Source organism: Xiphias gladius, chromosome 14 (genome assembly GCF_016859285.1).
Source record: "Xiphias gladius isolate SHS-SW01 ecotype Sanya breed wild chromosome 14, ASM1685928v1, whole genome shotgun sequence".
Lineage (NCBI taxonomy): Eukaryota > Metazoa > Chordata > Actinopteri > Istiophoriformes > Xiphiidae > Xiphias > Xiphias gladius.
This window is the reverse complement of record NC_053413.1, coordinates 7,083,259-7,101,913: the sequence shown is the minus strand read 5'-3', so window position 1 is coordinate 7,101,913 and position 18,655 is coordinate 7,083,259. Positions and strand designations below refer to the sequence as shown.

The 18,655-nt window shown below is 40.1% G+C and overlaps 1 protein-coding gene across 5 annotated transcripts in view; it reads left to right on the top strand.

Moving 5' to 3' along the window:
* carmil3 (capping protein regulator and myosin 1 linker 3) overlaps window positions 1-18,655 on the top strand; it is a 78,129-nt gene that overhangs the window by 19,844 nt on the left and 39,630 nt on the right. For all 5 annotated transcript variants that reach the window (XM_040144319.1, XM_040144318.1, XM_040144321.1 and 2 more), the window contains 9 exons: window positions 1,771-1,865; window positions 2,290-2,360; window positions 2,563-2,636; window positions 7,881-7,956; window positions 9,384-9,472; window positions 10,873-10,967; window positions 12,395-12,481; window positions 15,138-15,247; window positions 15,898-15,975. In XM_040144319.1, the coding sequence (XP_040000253.1) occupies window positions 1,771-1,865; window positions 2,290-2,360; window positions 2,563-2,636; window positions 7,881-7,956; window positions 9,384-9,472; window positions 10,873-10,967; window positions 12,395-12,481; window positions 15,138-15,247; window positions 15,898-15,975 (775 nt within the window). The remainder of the gene's footprint in view (window positions 1-1,770; window positions 1,866-2,289; window positions 2,361-2,562; window positions 2,637-7,880; window positions 7,957-9,383; window positions 9,473-10,872; window positions 10,968-12,394; window positions 12,482-15,137; window positions 15,248-15,897; window positions 15,976-18,655) is intronic.

Here is an 18,655-nt window from a genome sequence, read left to right as displayed (position 1 = left end):
TGATCCCATGATGTTTTGTCCAGTGCAGTGGTTGACATAGTCTGACATAGTGGCCTTCCTCGGTGACAAAATTGAGACAACTGCGCTGCCTTTGTGTGGTACAGCTTGTTATGGGACCTTGGTTGCCCTCAGGTTCACGTTGCTAAACTCTTGGACCACTCTCTCCAGGAACCACCTCCAGTCTCTGTTTGTGGAGCAGGCTGCATGCTATCATTAGCTAGCACTTCTTTACGATTCACACACTGAAGGCGCATTGAGTCACTTGTGCCAGACCAAGCAAACCAAGCTCGAAGTACTGTTCATCATATTTCGAATGTTTTGGCTTGGCTTTTTTAGTTTCATGCTACAATACTCTTGACTATATTCTGCTACTTCTAGTACCTTAATTGCCTCCATAAACAGTGTGTCACAACCACTGCTGAACATGCTGATAAGTGGGCCAAATCTGTGGACCAAGCTACAAAAACTTCCAGTTGTTTTCAGAACACCAGCATGAACCCGTTTTTTCTCATTTCACACAGCATCTTTGCACCGTGTCTCTGTTGATATCCCCCCTGCAAATCTCCTGTGCCCCCCCTGGGGAGGCGCTTCAGAGTTTGGCTGAATCCACATGTCCACATTTTACCACACTTGCAGACTCACAGATTTAACTGGGATATTTCAGGGAAGTGCTGACGGCTGTCCAAATCCACAATTCATAAAGTCCACAAGGGGCCTCAAGCGGACTTTCTGAAGACTTCCAGAGAGTCCGCTTAGGGTGCAGATATGACTTGTACCATATTTATTTTCGAAGACATTTGCTTTTTCATTTTTGTTGTATAACTTTATTAATGTGGTAAGGTTTCAAATTGCACATACAGAATATGAATAGGCTGAAACATTTAGATTTGTCATAATCTGCAAAACGAGATGGGCAAAGGTTGTTTTTTATCCATCTATCCATGGTGATGCCTAGTTGAAGGTTTAATATTGATATAATATTGTGTTTGACAGATAATGTAAAGGGAAGATTTTACTGCACATTCAGACCATATCTCTAATGGCTACCATCTAATGCCTGGAAATATCATCAATAACGTCCAGAATAAAACTTTATTTATTATATACTAAATGAGTTATAGGGTCAGGAATTTCAATTCATCTCCATGGAGACACATGAGGTCTTATAAGTCGCATCTCAGGGTGCATTTCGTTCCATCGCATTTCAGCACCATCACAGACTTGACATGACAGACAAGTCCGGGAGGGCTCAGTCCACAAGTCCAGAGGATGGACATTTGGATTCAGCCTTTGAAAAATCTCTGCTCAGCGCCACCATGACGTTGATCTTTGTGGTTTTGAGTGAAATGTCTAAACAACGAATGGATTGCCATTAAATTTTGTACACAGATTTGTGTTCCCTTTTGCAATGTAATCACCTTGGTGTCTTAACTTTTAATCTAGAGCCATTATCAGGTCAAAACTTTAATATGACTAATATTTAGTTTCATGACCAAATACCTGGAAAACTACTAACATTCCCATCCGCCTCAGCTGTTCTTTGTCTTTGGTTCTGATTAGCAAGTTTTAGCATGTTGGCCACTAAACTAAGGAACATGATAAACATTATACCTGCTAAACATCAGCATGCTAGCATTGTCACTGTGGGCGTGTTAGCATACTGAAGTTAGGATTTAGCTCTACTATGCCTAAGTACATCTTTATGGAGCTGCTAGCCTGGCTGTAAACTCTTGCCTCGTTGAGCTTCTTCTCTCCCTCTTTGTCTTTCAGTCCTCCTATTTGTCGAGCTGAGGGAGACCTGACAGATGGAAGTCACAAGTTTTCACCAAGCTCTGAATCATCTTTAGAGCCCCAGAAAACCTGCGGTGGGTCTGCTACAATTCCATGTACATTGCACGCATGCATTCACACAGACATACACACACTTCAGAGGCCTTCCACTTGCTGGCTCACTGACTCAGACCAAATGATTGTAGAGATTCATCCTTAAGTGGGTCAGAAGAGCAGAGTTGCTGGATGCGCTCCCATTCTGCTTGTAATCCTATTAATCTACAGGAAGCACTCTTTCATGTTGCAATACTTTCATCTCACCTCAATATTTACAGCTAATCTCTCGTTCTCCTTTGTTAACTATCTTTCTCTTACTCTCTCTTTCAACTTTGGCCTGCACCCTTTCTCCTCTCCATTCCCTCATGTGTCCTCTACCCTGCTTTTTTCTATCCTTGCCATCTCTGTTCTTTTATGGTATGGTTTGGATTGATTTATTGCCTTCTCCTCTTCATCTTCCAGGAGGTTTTTCTGAGACCTATGCAGCTCTTTGTGACTACAATGGTATTGGCTGCAAAGAAGAAGTGCAGTGGGTGAGGAGGCTGTACAGGCTGTGTAAAACCACTTCTGTTTGTTGTGCTTTTATTAGATTTTAAGCTACTTCTTTCTATGAACAAATGGGATCTTTTTTATGTTAGTGTCCCATAACACCCTCTCTCTCACCTTCTGTTACTGTTTGATTCTTTCTCTCTCATCGTTCCTCTCTTTCTTTCTTGCCCCGCATCTACTCCCCAGGATGTTGACACCATCTACCACTCTCAGGACAACAGGGAGTTCAACTTACTGGATTTCAGCCATCTTGACAGCAGGTGACATAGTTTACTGACATCTCGACTACACCCAGGGCTCATTACAATGCACCAGCATGCACTGTTTGGAAAGTTACAAAAATAACTTATGCCAAACTTAGACATCAGCAGTATATACAGTGCAGTTGATGTGTGTGTGCATTGACTCCGTACTCTAGCACACTGGATTTGAAATGAAGCAATGGGGTGTAATTATTTCAACGTTAATTTGAGGCTGTTTACATCAGCTTCAGGGGGCATTTAGGGAACAGAAAGTAATTGGATACAAACTCATTATATTTGATATTTGTCAGTTCTGCTCCTGTCCATATCTGGCTGTCTGTAACCCAGAGACATCAACACACATTTGGCATGCTCCTTTGTGATGCTCTGCCAGAAATGTGCTGTAGCCATCTTCATTTTTTTTTTCTTGTTTTAGGGTCTTGTTCCCTTGAAACACCTGCTCAGTTGCACTGGGTGCTGGAAATTGGCCAGTTACTGTAAAAACATTCCACTAAAAAGCCCAGTGCACATGTAGATCCCCATCATTTTAAATAATGGGTATGCACTGGATATGTAGTAATTCTGTATGTAGTATGTGGCTCAGGAGTCGTCCGCTAACCGGAAGGTTGGTGGTTCGATCCCCGGCTCTTCCAGTCCGGATGTCGAAGTTGGGCAAGATGCTGAACCCCAAATTTCCCCTTTTTGTGTGTGTGTGTGTGTGTGTGTGTGTGTGTGTGTGTGTGTGTGTGTGTGTGTGAAGCACAGTATGTAAAGAACTTTAAGTGGTTGATAAGACTAGAAAAGTGGTATATAAGTGCAGCCCAATTATATGTTTATAATAAAGCTAAAAACTGTAATCATGAATTCAGTAGTGCTGAGTTGCACAACATTATTGACTCATCTTTCGCCTTTTTTTATGAAAGCAATGTGTGATGAACTTCATCCTCCAAATCCACACTTCTGACAAAGTAGCTGCTTAGTGCATATTTGCTACCCCCAGAGGTTGATAAATGGAACTCTGGGACCAGTGTTATTTAAATCTATTTGCAGATCCCACTAATAAACACAGTTGTTGTCAATAAACCAGGACTGAAATCTTTGTGACTTTAACTGAAGCTGAAATTCATGGCCTAACTTGTTCCAGTGAAATCCATTGGGAGTACAGACCAAAAACAATAAAAATGCATGATTGTGCTAATACTTCCTGACTGCACTGCACTTTTTGAAGATGTTTCCTCTTCATTCTGCCTCATGCTGTTTTGCGAAAAATGTTTCACAGACAGTACAGTGCATCTCTTCATCTGTCAGTCTTATCTGACATTAGAGCAGCTATTTGTCTGAGAAGACCCTCCCTTGGTAAAATGTTCAGTGTATTACTCTTTTATTCTCTGTCTTGCTTACTTTCTGTCCTATGTCTCTGTTCAGTTTTGTTAGAAGTTTGGGAAGATCATAGAGAAGGGGAATGATATGCTTGTCAGAGGCAGAATCCAGGGCTTGGAAACAGCTGTAAGATGCCATATGTCTCTACCTCCCTGCTGGTATCTTTTTTTTTTTTTTTTTTTAAGTCCCCTGTTTCCTTTCCCAGACATTTTGAGTAAGAGCGTGCATGTCACTCAATTGCTGCCGATCATAAAAAGATTTGACAGCTGACATGCAAATGGAGAGTCCAGCATACCATATTTGTGTTTTGTTTGAGGAATGTTTTGTCCTTAGAAAACCCTGAGGTGCATGGAATCTTTCTACAACAACAATCCTGACTGTAGAGGATACACTCAAACTTAAAAATGCATATCTCATCATAGGACCGAAGCCTTGCAATGCTGTTAAATCAAAAAAGCCATTCATAGAAGCATGATTGCATTAGCAACTCATGAATATATTTATATCTTTCATATCGAGAGCTAAAATCACTGCATCGCTGTTGTTTTTTCTCCAATATTTTGTATCGTGTTTGGTAAAGAGGGAGGCTTTGCAAGGAAAGCTGCCTGCCTATGCTCTCTTTCTACTTTTCTAGATCGGCTGTAATAAATTGAAATTAATAGAGGAAGAAAAGATTTGACAAAAGAATCGGTAAAAACAATCAAGAAACTGTGCAAATGACTAAAGAAAAGATCTAAGAATGTCTTTTTCCATGATCATGTGCCAGAGGCTGTTTTTGGTGCATTACTCTCTTCCTTCTCTCCTTGTCCTACCACATTTCCATTTCCTCCATCTCCCCAGATTGAGCCCATGTAGCGTTACTGTGAGTGACAGTGCGATGCTTTTTCTGCTGACTGCTGTCCGTCCAAACAGTCTCCGCTCATTCCTCCTGACTGAAAGCGGACACCTTTTTCTCTGGCCCTGTCACATCCTCTTGTAATACACTTCCTGTGTTTTCTCCTTTGTCATTCTCTTCAGTTCTCATGTTCTTTCTTTTTCTGAATCACCCTCTCACACACAGACACACACACACTGTCTATGTTGGTTCTATGTGATCACTGGAGGTTGACAACATGTTTTTGTGTGTGTGTGTGTGTGTGTGTGTGTGTGTGTGTGTGTGTGTGTGTGTGTGTGTGTGTGTGTGTGTTTTGTGTGAGAGAGAAATTGTTACACTTTGCTGTCCCAAGAAATTCTTGGGGTGCCTCTTGGCTTTTCAGTCTCTCCTCTGTGCTCTCTCACACACACACACACACACACACACACACACACACTCACTAATAAGCACTAGTCTGGATGCAGTGTCCAATTTTTCCCCAACTTTGTGTCTGGTTAGTTTTTTTTTTCTGTAACTGAAGCAGGACAGCAGCTCCAGTAGTCAGTGCTACAATCTGCCTCACTTGTCACTGTTACAGCACCTGAGCCATGTTCTGTACAGAACGAGACTGCAGCATTGAGTCATTACAATACAGCACAATCTAATGCTTCAAAATCCAACAATCCTCCAACTGGTGACAATGGTGGATCCAACCAGCAGTCAGATTGCTATGAAATTTGTTATAAATATTTATGGTCCATAGAGGATGATTTCCAATGATTTTAGTGCCCTCTGACCTTACTCTGGTGTCAACAATCAGGTCAGAATATGCCCTTATTATGACTAGGATATTCTCATTAAGTGCTATAAATATTCATTGTCCCCACAGTGTGAATAATAATGTTTTCGGTGACCCCTGTTAACCTTTTGTCTATCACTACAAGAAGCAACTTAATTTCTTCATAGGAAATTTGAAAATCTAACAGGCAGATTGCCATGAAATTCACTGAGCTTGTTCATTCTCCCCAGAGAACCTTGTTCATTGTGGAAACTTAACCTTCCCTAAGCTTTACCTACAAGCAATTGCATAATCTAACAGGCTTGTTGCTACGAAATGTTCAGAGCACAGTCATGTTCCAAGGGAGACATTGATTTGAATGACCCTGTGACCTTTTCTCCAGTACCACCTCAGAACAAACTCTTATCTTAGCCATGTCCCCGGTAAGGTCTAAGAATATCAAGTTCACTAGTTTTATGTTGTGCATACTGTGGGCTGTTGTAAAAGTTGGAGCACTTTGGGGTTTGCTAGAAAGTCTTAGGATTGTTTTTTTTCTTGTTTAGGTTAAAGATTATAATAGAGTTAGGTTTAACTGTGCATGACAGGTTGCATGGTCCGCAATACTCCAGAACGGACATGGATATGGACAGCAGATGCTAATGCTGATTCTGTGTATTCCCCACTGGATGTCTACATAGATGAATGTGTGCACTCATTTGCAGTCAGAGCGTACACCAAGCGTGGCATTATTTTGAATTTAAAGGAGTAGTTTGAGACTTCAGGTAATAGGGTCTTGCTGAGAGTTAGATGAGAAGATAGATACCACTCACTAGGTACTTGTAATCTTGTCACTATGAGGTTGCCAGGCAATCAGTGGAGACTACAGGATGTAAAACAAATACTCCAGCACTTGACCCTTCAATAAAATCTCAACTAGTCTTATTTATAATTTGTTATTTGTATGGATCAAACAAAGGAGATATAAGTTTTGATCAGTGAGAATTTAGAGGTTTAGGAAGGCACATTGTTTTCACTTTCAGACAGAGCCAGGCTACCCGTTTCCCTCTGTTTCCAGTCTTTGCAGCAAGCTAAATGGCTGCTGATTGTAGTTACATACGAATGGTATCAATCTACTCATCTAACGCTCAAACTCTGGCATATTTCCCAAAATGTCAAACTACTGCTTTCATTTGCACCAATTAGCCTCCTTTAGTGCATTCAGAATTTTTATCCAACATTAAATCCAGGTCCTAAACCTGAATTGATCCGTGTGAAGAAGTAAACAGCGACAGATTGACTTGCTGTGCCAGAATGTCCTCATGTACAAGTACAAGACAACACATAAACACCAACACACTGCATGACTGAGTGAGACATCATAGAGGTCAATTACATGTCCTGCTGTCAACACAGGAATCAACAAGCAATGTTGATGATGAATCTTGACGTGTGCATCATCTGCTCACACACATACACACACACACACACACACGGAGTCGTAAGAATGTCTGACGGCTGGCACGCTAATGAAACAGGAATACAGCCTTTAGCCATTTTGCTCCTCTGAGATATACTGTAATGGCCCGGCTGCTAGTTAGCAGTTAGGGCCTGGCAACAGGACCCTCCCTGGCTAGATTACAAAATTTTTTTCCTTTCTCTTATATTCACTTTGTAGTGTCCTTTTACTTCTCTATCCTTCCCTTTTTGTCTTCCTCTTTATGGGCTTATTCCCCCTCCCGCAGCTGCTTGTTTTTCAGATGATGTATTGCAGGTGTAGCAGCGCTGTGGCTGTAGCTGGACCTTGGAGAATCTTAAAACTCTCTCTCTTTTCTCTCATACTTTGTCTCTGTATGTCACAAACACACATAGGATTGTCTGTGGGCACTGTCTATGTACCAGTGGATGTAGCACTGTTGGAGGTCTGTAGCTGGGATCAGTCTGTGGCTATATTGAATAATCCACTGACCCAGCCATCAATCTTTACATCTCTCTCTTTTTCTCATTCTCTGTCTCTCCCCGTCAGCACGGCTGCAGTATCAGTCATCTTTAAGAAAGCAGCACTGCCCATAGTGTTCCCCCTGTCACGATGATAAACTGCTTGTTACCAAACTGAGAACAAAGAAAAAGTTTGGCCTATGATAATGTGAATTTATGGATCAATGACATCAAATGGTTTTGAGCAGATGGAGTTCGCTAAATTAATGATTTGAATTTTACCTCTAATGTATGTGTCTGTGTGTGTGTATTCCAGGGACTTGGCGGTGATTGTGGCATCCATTGCATACAACACCTGGTTCACCAAGCTGTACTGCAAAGACATGCGCATAGTAACTATCTGTTTTATCTTCCTCACTTATAAACCTTCTTGCCAGATCTAGACTACCAATCAGTTTTCTTTATCTAGTTTTCTTCTCTTACCTTTTATCTGCTAGCCTGAATAGTATTAGAATACCTGTATTTGTTTGAATCAAACTTTGACTTTTTTAAGTCATCCATTGATTAGCATTTTCTAAGTCAAAAAGTCATAAATACTAAATTAAAATCAAGTTTGAGAAGCAGGATTGAAAGAGGAGACCAAGTCAAATTACCCTACACAAAGTTTTATGTACCTATTTAAAATTATGTGATCGTTATTTAAATATTCATTATATGCATTAGAGTAAGTGGTATCCATCTAAGGTGAACTACATGGTAACAGTCTTCAAGAGGTTAAACAGACAAATATTATTGAAAGGCAGGGGATTAAACATATTGATCATTAAAGCTCCTCAAAATTTGGTTTGGAATTTTAAAGGTGCCTTGTGGAATTTTCTTGTAAACAAACTAAATTTATATTTACATTCAGTGTCCTCATCAAAACACATTGTGTGTATCCTTGAATTCATACAAACAGACAAATACATTTCCTTCTTCATAAAAACATTTTATCTTTAATATTTTAAATCTGGCATTGCTTACACATCAGCTGTATGTGCATCCTCGTGTGCGTACATGTTACAAGCCAAACAGGGACCCACGTGTAAAAGTATAATATATCCATAGTGCTAGTACTGGTCCGAAACTCCACAGGGTACCTTCTTTAAGCATTTTTCTATAACATTAGATACTAATGGCTAAATAAGCAACTCTCAAAGTTAAGAATCTGAAATAAAACAACCTTAGTTATTAAGATTTATTTATTTATGACTTTATCACAAAACACCCACAACTGGCATCAGATCTTGAACCAAATGTTATTAATGACATACATCACATCAACTTTTTCCCAATTTAGCCCAGTCCACTTCAGACCAGAGGGATTAGCACAGAAAAAAAACACATCATATACACAAATTATTCCAGCACAGACAATTATGTGTTTATGTGGGACCCTAGTAAGAAGCTGACTGAGAACAAATGTAGCTTTTCAGGGAGTTTAAAAAATTACAATACCATGCTAAGTGTAAATTTGGGTTTTGGAGTACATTGTAGGTTCTGTCCCTTATATTGGCACCCAACTTGAAATCATATAATATCCATCATTAGGCCATTGAGCTTACTGTGGAGAAGAGCAATTTCATAAATTACTGCTTTCATAAAACTGTTCTAGTGGTGTAAAATCAATAATCCATTTATCAGAGCTGATTTAGAAATGGACTAATCCTATGATTACGAATTACTGCTTGGTTGTAGTTGACTTTCCCCGCCTAGATGCTTCCATTTGAGCTGGAAACCTCCCGTCACTGGTTTACGTGTGGTTTTTTCATTTCACCAGGGGTCGGAGGTGGTGGACCAGGTTCTGCACACAGTCAGCAAGTCTAACAGTCTGGAGGAGCTCACTCTGGAGAATGCAGGACTCAAGTCGTAGGTTTCCTCTCTCCTAACTTAATCGTCATTATCAGCCCTGCCTGTCACCTCCCTTTGTTTAATCTAATTTCCTCCCTTTTTCCCTCTTTACTCACACCTTCACGTGTCAAATAGTTCCATCTCCTTTTCTCCTTTGCTGGTATCCTTCCCTTTTTCTCCCTCTCACCTCTCTTATCCTCCACTCTTTCATCCAATAAAGCTCCAATAAAGCTCCTCTCTGTCTGCCTCCGGCAGGCGTATTGTTTCTCCACTGAGACATTAGTGAAATTTGGGGCTTTACCTGACAAAACATGTCATCTTCTATGCATGGCTAGCATCATTTAACAGGGCAGTTTCCTTATCTAGTACTAATTGAGATGAATTGGGGGCCTAGATGATTTACTGCAACATAGTTTTTTTACATTGCCTGTATTAAACCACTTCCAGCAGAGAGGCCCATCTGTATTAGAGGCTCTCCACAAGCAGTGCACCAACAGCTGAATACCCTAGTATGATATACAGTACTAAGTGAGGTAGGATAATCAAACAGTGTGTGAGTGAAAAGGCTCCCCCTGAAATATACTTTCTGATATGTGATTTTAAATACTCAGTTCTAAAATAATTGTAAACTTTAAAAGGCATTCTTTGGCTCAAATACAAAAGTATAGGATAATAAAAAAAATGTTAGTTATCACCTCATAGAGAATAAAGACGCCTTTTTACGCATCCAGGAGTCAGAAGCAGTGTTAGCATTCATTTGGAGTTATGTGTCTGGCCAACAGAGGAATAGGGACTTGAATATTTACTCTCCTTTACGTCCTTTTTGTCTGTTCACTAGCTAAAGCTTATACTGTCCTTTTGCTGCTTCTTGCTGGGCAGGTAGCACACAGTGGGTTTATTAGATCTTATTTGCTGAAAACTGCAAATTAGCAGAATTAACCAGATGAATTAATTCAGGAAAACTCTTATAAATGAAATCTAAACAAAAAATAATCAGTGACTAAGAATCTGACCAGGCTGGCAATGTTTTAATGACAACGTGACTTGGTGCTTGAGACACATTTCGGTCGATACCAAAAAAGTATTCAAGTTCTATACCCAGCCCTCTCCTCGTCTCTGATCATACAGTAGGTGACTGTTAAAAAGGCTAAAGTTGTACTGTCATGTATAATTTAAACACATTTCCTCTACATTTTACCTTTACAGCACAAACATAATACAAATCAATAAAAAATTCTGCACAGTAACTACAAAATGTACACTCGCCACCAAGATATATAGAGTTTTATTTACTTTATCAGATGCATTATGGTGAATTAGGAAAATCTGTCTAGCATATTGACTCAGTCTTGGAGACCAGTATTGAATTAGCAATTCTATAGAAAACTTAATTTTCTTCTGTAACATTTTGTCTCCAGGGATTTTCCGCAGAAGATGGCGTCGGCTCTGTCAGAGAACCCAGCCTCTGTGATTCACTCTCTCAACCTGGCTCATAACACACTAGACAACCAAGGTACCGGCCTCGTCGCTGTGCATTCTTCCTCCCTCCTACTGCTGTCCCTCTGATCAACCTCTGATTGATTAAAGTATTCAAAATCACTCTCTGTTCTCACAGAAGCCTTATTTTCTGTCCTTTTTTGTTTTTGCCTTTTTCTCTATCACCTATCTTTCATGCTATACAATATGACTATGTGTGGTCCTTCTCGTTAGAGAAATGCTTTTATTATTCAGTCTTGTCCACACACACATACTCACACACTCACATATAGAGAAATGCACATTTCAATTGTGTCTGCCTCAGTCATTGTTGTTATACATGTACATCAACCACTGTAACTTTCTGCTTTGTGAGTGTGAAAGAGACCAGAGAGTAATTGAGTGTGTGTACATTTGTTTGTATGCCAGGGTCAGGCTTTGCACGCACGCAAGCATCACTCATTAGCTAATTTCTGTCCTCCTGCCTGACACATGTCACTTCCACTCACTTCAATAAATTCTTTGTGCTCACCCCTTACTGGCCTCTGTGCGTGTGTGTGTGTGTGTGTGTGTGTGTGTGGGTGTTTTATTTACTGTGTGTGGTTAGACAAAAGAAGTGCTGCAGCTTTAACTTCCTTCAGTTATATCTATAATAGATAATAATAACAGCAAAGAATGACTTTCTGTGCTGTCTTTTTTTTTTTAGTTTTTTGTTTTGTTTTTGCCTTACAAAGTAAGAGTTCTGTACATGTACATTAATTAAAACTGAGAAAGCAGAATTGTAGGAACCAGGAAACCAGGCTTAGTAATACAATAAATTCTAATATTAATAAAGCAGAGCCTTTTGTATTATCATGGCTGCAACATGTTTAATCAAATTGCTGAGCTGAAACTGTGTTACTATGTTTGGTAATCTAGCTTGGCATGTGGTATTCATACGTGTTTGTCTCTGCACTGGGTATGTGGGAGAAAGTGAGACTGAAGTATGTTGGTGTGATGTTCTTTTAGCTGTAGATACTAGGGGGTTCAAGTATATACTGTACAGTGTTTGTGTGTGTTTTGTAGGGGGTTTATTGAGAGAGGCTGCATTTCATGGTATGTGGCAAAGCTGTGTGTGGGCTGACTTACTGTCCTAGTCATACCTCTTCGAGAGGGTATGGGGTTAGGCCTGGAGGTAACAATTATTTTCATTATAGATTAATCTCAGTTATTTTCTGGAATAAGTGATCAAGCATTTGGTGATTTTTTTTTTTTGTGTGTGCATTTTTGCATTTTTCATTTAAAAGTGAATTAAACAATTCAATGTCAAAATAGATGCTGATTTATTGCCAATCATCTAATCAGTTAAAAAATGAATCATTTTTGGATTTAGAAACATGGATATGTGTGTTTTGGTGATTAAATGAGGCTTTTATCTTCTCTCCTCTCTTTGTTTCCTCTCTTCTCCCCCTCTCCTCATACCAGGAGTCTCCAACCTGATTCAACAGGTGTGTCGCCTCAACAAAGGACTGCGCCTCCTCAATCTCTCCAAGACCTCCCTGTCCTCCAAGGGTAGGAGTCCTCTGACGCACAGCAGCCCCTAGTGGCTGCATACTGCATACAAACACATACTATTATTAAACATTAATGAATGTCCAATTAAATTTTGGTGCTGGTACAGATGTGAGGCGTCTTGCACAAAGACGCTTCAGCAGAGTGGAGGCTTTCTGTAAAATCTGGGTGTTGAACCCAGGTTCCTCTGTTCAAGAAACAATTTCACAAACCACAATGCTGCCCCACATGCAGTTTTATTTGGGCTGGCCTTTACTCACACAGATAAACAGACCCATGCATGTACAGTATGATCCATCTACCAAATGGTATTCAGGCCAGAATCATTAGTTGATCTGTTTTTCCCCTAAAATCCTCCGAAGGCATTAGTGCAGTGTCCCAGTTCTAATGCTTTTATCCCAGACCATACAGCCATCCTCTAGTATTACAGCAGATCCCAAAAGATAACACTGATATAGATATAAATCCATACATTAATAGCCTGATCTTGATGGTATTTTTGGTTATTATAGCATACAGTATTTTAAACCCATTTTCATCTTTTGTAGCATTAATGGGTAATGATTATGTTCATCTGATGTAGCGTTGTAGAAGAGTAGTATGCTGCCCTACAAAGGCAAAATGCAGTGATGAGATATGGTCAAAATTGAGTTAAGAACTAAATCTGAATTTTTTGCTGTCTGGTGTATGTTTACTACATAATAAAAGAATATTATGCCAAGGAAATGTTTAATTTGTGAACCAGCATGTAAAATTAGCAGTAACTACAAAAATATGCTAAAAACAAAGCCAAACCACAGTTGTTGCACTCTGGTTTGATAATCTGTGGCCATTTTGCTCATTCACTTTTTTTAGCCCACATATCTAAAGATCAGGTAGTAACGTTAGCGAAATCCAATCAACAAACCCAGCTAACCTCCTGCTAATGCTTACTAGCGTAGCAGAGTAGTAGTAATATTTAAATGTATTTTTATTTTGTTAAATAAATTATAGTTACATTAGATAAAAGAGCTGAAAGAAGACGATCTGTTTGTAGATGTTGAATTTTTCCCTAATGTCTGCGTTTTTTTTGGTTGTTGTGTTGGTTCAGTTGCAGTATTTTGGGGGGTAAAATAATCAGCCTAAAACGACATAAAGGGAAGACATTACAACCGTTCTATCTTTATCTGGCCCACTTGAAAACACTCAGCCCTGGTATCTCAACTTCTCTGCTTCTGTAGTTTACTGCTCTCTGCCTTTGTTGGGCAGCATGGATGACGAGGTGTTGAGCATAATTATAAGGCTGAAAGCTGGGTGTTATACGGTACAATGTTTATATGCCACAGACAATGACCTTCATAACCTGCTAGTGTACGTTATGAATGGGAAAACCACACTAGGTGTGATTTTTAAAAGGCAGTGGATTGACACAGTGATTCAGGGGGAATGCAGTGATGGTGCTGACCTTGAATGGTGGGTGTTGGCATGACTTTGCAGGGGCTGGGCATTTTTTGTTGAATATTTATAGATCTCTCTCTCCCCCTCCCTCCTTCTGTCTCTAAAACACCTACACATATGCCGACACAAGCACGTATACACACTTAAGCTATACACGTCACTAAGATGCGATCGGACATGCAAATAGGCAGATATGCACCAATCATTAAAACCAGTTAAAAACGTTTTGGCTAAATGGTGTAAATGTACACAGTATATCTCTCTCTATATTTACACAAACCAGTAAGTGGTTCTAATGTTGTGGCTGATCAGCGTATCATGCATGCTTTCACGTCCTTGCTCCCACACACACTTGCTCCCACACACACTTGACAATGTCACACAGACCGGATGGCTTCTGAAAGTGTTCACTTACAGCGGAATCGAGCAGCTGATGGATGGATGGATGGATGGATGGAGGGGGGATTAGACACCCTGTCCCCTCTTCCCATCATTTCACTCCTTAATCGCTACAAATTAGGGATGAAGAGTTTAGTACCTTGCCAGCTTCAGAGAAGCACAAGCAGTAGCTGGCTCTTACCAGACACACTCCCCAGTTCTAAAAAAACAGGAGAAATACACCTCCTGCAACTGCTGGCTATAATCGAGGACATATCATAGAGTTAATGGCACACAGAGTAACGATGGTTTTAGACTTCTTTATCTGTTGCTGCTACTGGATATTTCCCCCATGTTGTTATTGTGTCTATATTTAATCCTTAACTTGCCATGGCACGCTGTGCTTTGCATCAGTATGGCTGGAAGGAGATTTTAATGAGGGATTCCTTCAGGCCTTTGGGTGAATTGTATAGTGATCTGATTTGAGAGAATGATTTTTTTTTTCCGGTGCACTGGGATACTGTGATAGGAGGAGAAAAAGTGGCTGGCTTCCTCCAAAAGCTCCTTTTGTGCGAGCTCACCAATCTCTCCTCCGGTTTTTTTTTTTTTTTGTTTGTTTTTTTTGCCACCAATCTTGCTTACCCTCTTCCATTATAGAGTTTTGTATCCATTAGTTGCTACTAAGTCATGTCCAGAGCAATGAATTGCTCCACTGAAAAAAACAGGCTGATTATAAGGTGATTAAATGACTCAAGGATGCATATAACTCGTTTATCCTCACTCCCCTATCCCTTCTCCTCCCTTTATCTCCCCCCTGTCTCCTCTCCCCTCCGCCCATTAGGTGTTGTTTCTCTGTCTCAGGCGTTGTGTTCAAGTGATGACTACTCCAATTCTCTGCTGCATCTGGACCTGAGCAAAAACCCCGGAGTTCTGTCTGGAGAGGATGCCACAGTGAGGGACACACTTACCCACGCACACTTTCAGTGCCTACGAAAAGGATTCACCTGTTTTTATACACATTTTCAGTTTGCAAATAAAAAAAAACCTGAGTGACCAATAAGGAGACTGAAACCTTCCTCAAATAATACATGAAACAAACAAAAAAGCTACATTTCCATCACTTTAACTTTGTGGTTTTTAAGCCATTCTTATGGAGCTTTGGCTTTAGGCTTTGGCTCGTTTCTCGCTGGGAAGCAAATCTTCTCCCTAGTGGCAGGCTTCTTGCAGACTGTAACAGGTTATCATCTGAATATCTCTTTAGAGAAGTATCCCTACACCATTATGCTGCCATCACCATACCCTACTGGGGATTCTACGTTTATCATGGCATGGCATTAAGTGTGATGGCCAGAAAGCTCAGTTGTGGTCTCATCAGGCCATTGAGGCTTCTTCCAGCTGACTTCGAAGCTTCCCATGGCTGTGTGTTTGGGGTCGTTGTCCTGCTGCAGAATGAATTAGGGACTTGACAGTGTTGCGTGTTGGATAACAATATAAACATCTAAAGTACCTAAAATATTTGCACAGCACTGTTTATACTGTGGTATGTAGCTATATTTTTTTGTATTCATTTTCTAAAAGACACTCTTGTTTCTCGTGTGCAGAACCTGTACCTTTTCCTGGCCCAGCCCAACTGCCTGGTCCATTTGGACCTGTCTGGCACAGACTGCACCGTGGATTCGGTTTGTACTCACTGTCTCTGTTGCATTTACTATCCACCCATCTCTGTCTGATGTTATCTCTGGGATGCGATTCAGGCCAAGAAACAGAAAGGGGGTAGTGTCCTGAATATGAATCACCCACCATGCAAAAAGAATGTTACCTCAGTTGACTCACAGTCTTTCTTAGAGCTCCTCTGTGCATAATGCCTTGAGTGATGGTAAAAGCTATTAGAAGGCACTACAATACAGATGTATAGCCGCTTATGAATTATACAAACGAAACAAAGCATGGCTAGCATACAGGAGCCTTTGTTACATGTATTTGTTCACATCATTGTCACTTCAGAGCGATTACAGATACACTTCAGATACACCAACAGCTGAAGGAATGACTGAGCTACAGTGACCACGCTTGAAGGTGTCTGACCCTGCTGGTCACTGCTGAGATGACAGGTCTGCCTGGTTCACTGTGAAATAAACAAGACTCGGTGGAAAAAGATTGAAAGTTACCACTGTACTTAGGATGTTTTAGTGTCTGTCTCCCTCTGGAAGATGTAGAGTTTTGTGAAAAGTGTTGTCTGAACGGGAGGGCACATTTATTGTTTATGTCAGCTGCTTTGTCAGTGCTGTATTGCTGCTGAGGGGTGAATGCACAGCAGGGACGAGCAAGGTTGCCTCGGACAGACATAAATATCCTTTTTTCATTTTGTCCCTGCAGGGAGGTTAGAGGTCAGAGTCAGCTACAGATCTACTCTGAGCTCCGCTCTTGCTCAGCGAAACCTCAGCAGGACAGTGTCTGAACTCCCGACTCCCTATACTGGCACGATGTTTTGTTATATCGCAAATTTCAATCCCATTGATGATTTAACACTGTGTTCTTCCAAGTGGTGGAATATAAAGAAGTACATTTACTCAAGTAATCTACTTAAGTACAGTTTTAGGTACTTTTACTTGAATTATGTATCTCCATTTTATTCTATTTTAGAGGTAAGTTTTGTGTTTTTCACCTCTCTAGTACCTCTAGTACCTCTCTAGTAGAGTATTTTTTATATGAAACATATATGAAGCTTCTACATGATGCATTGTTCAGTGTCATTGTGTCGTTTTAGTCTGGAATTTGAGTCCTTAATTAATTCAAAGAAATGCATATACAAAAAGTGAGGAAACATGCTGCTGTAATACTAAGTACTGTAAGGTGTTTTCAATGTAAGTTATGTCTAGATTTTTTAAAATCAATTTGTCCTAATTCTACTGCCACAACCTGCCTTATTCATCATTGTTTCAAGATACAGACACCCATTTGTAGAAAAACACAATGCAAAAAAATGCAGTTTTGATGAATGATTGCTGTCAGCACTAAACACAATGGCAGACACGCTGCGTGTCCTGTGAGTGCTTCACAATAAAAGCCACCCTGTGAACTAGCAGCAGTAGGAAATGTTTAGTTTGCATTAGCGGTAACTCGATAACAGCGTTAAGAGAGTAAACAGTGCGGCTGACGTCGGCGAGCTAAAATGACAAACCGTGACGCTGGATTACATGCTGCATCATCTCTTGTGAATCCCTTGGATGTGTGAGTGGCAGACTCCGCCACTAACAATGAAAACTGCCATAATAAGAGGTCATTATTAGACATAAAGACATTGAATGGCAATTTTTGAAAAGGCCGACCATAAACGGTATAAAAAATGGGCTTTGATCTCATGAAAAATTTCAGGATCTTAACTTTAATTTGCCATCACTTGATAAAGCAACTCCACCGCGACCAACTATGACAGAAGTGCTGCTCACACATTAATGCACCAGAAATATTACTACTATTTTATTATTCTGCTTTTGTTACTTTTACTACATTTTGCTTACAATACTTAAGTACTTTTACTGAAAAGGGGTTTTAAGTGAAAAAACTTTTACTTGTAGTGGCGTTTTTGCATTGTTGTTCTACTTAATTCCTCTTCCAGTTCCCCGCACTTCACGTTGATACGCTTGCTGTCTTCCCTTGCTGCACTTCACCTTTAAACACCTCGGAAAAGGGAGCTTGTAGAGTAAAAATGGGTTTCATGGAGGAATAGTCACGACCTGTGAAACTAATCCTCCTCCGTCCCGTCAATGTGGGTCATGAATTTTTTATTGAATTATGTGCATGAATGGAAGTCATTGCATCTGTTCTGCTTTATTTACAAGTTCTCCCTCTCTCTTTAAATCTTCACTTTAGACAAAAAAAGTTCTCTCTCTGAAAGCTGCTTCATGTGTGTTTTGTTAATTATCATTTATCCTTTACAGAGAAACTCTCTGAGGGAGGATTTGTCTTTTTGAGTGTTTGTCTGTGGGATTGAATTATTACTAAATTCCTCTTTTAATCTATGCTGACATACCTATGCCAGTTGATTACTCAGTTTGGGTGATGGATCACAGTGCCAGGGAAAAATGGATTTGTCTGATAGTTTACCTCTTTCAAGTGATGAGATACTACTTTAAAGACATGCAAGAAATTGGGTTTTTGATGCCAACCATATTTGCTTAGGGCTCTCTCCTGTCTAACAAACACACATACTGTATATCATCTTTATTTCAAGATGAATTGGGCCAGAGTTTTCTTTACATTCATTCCTATATTTTAAGTGAGCGATATCTTCACTAGACGAGAGCTTGATTTGATAATCACTTTGATGGATGGTAGAAGAGTGGATGTACTGCTACA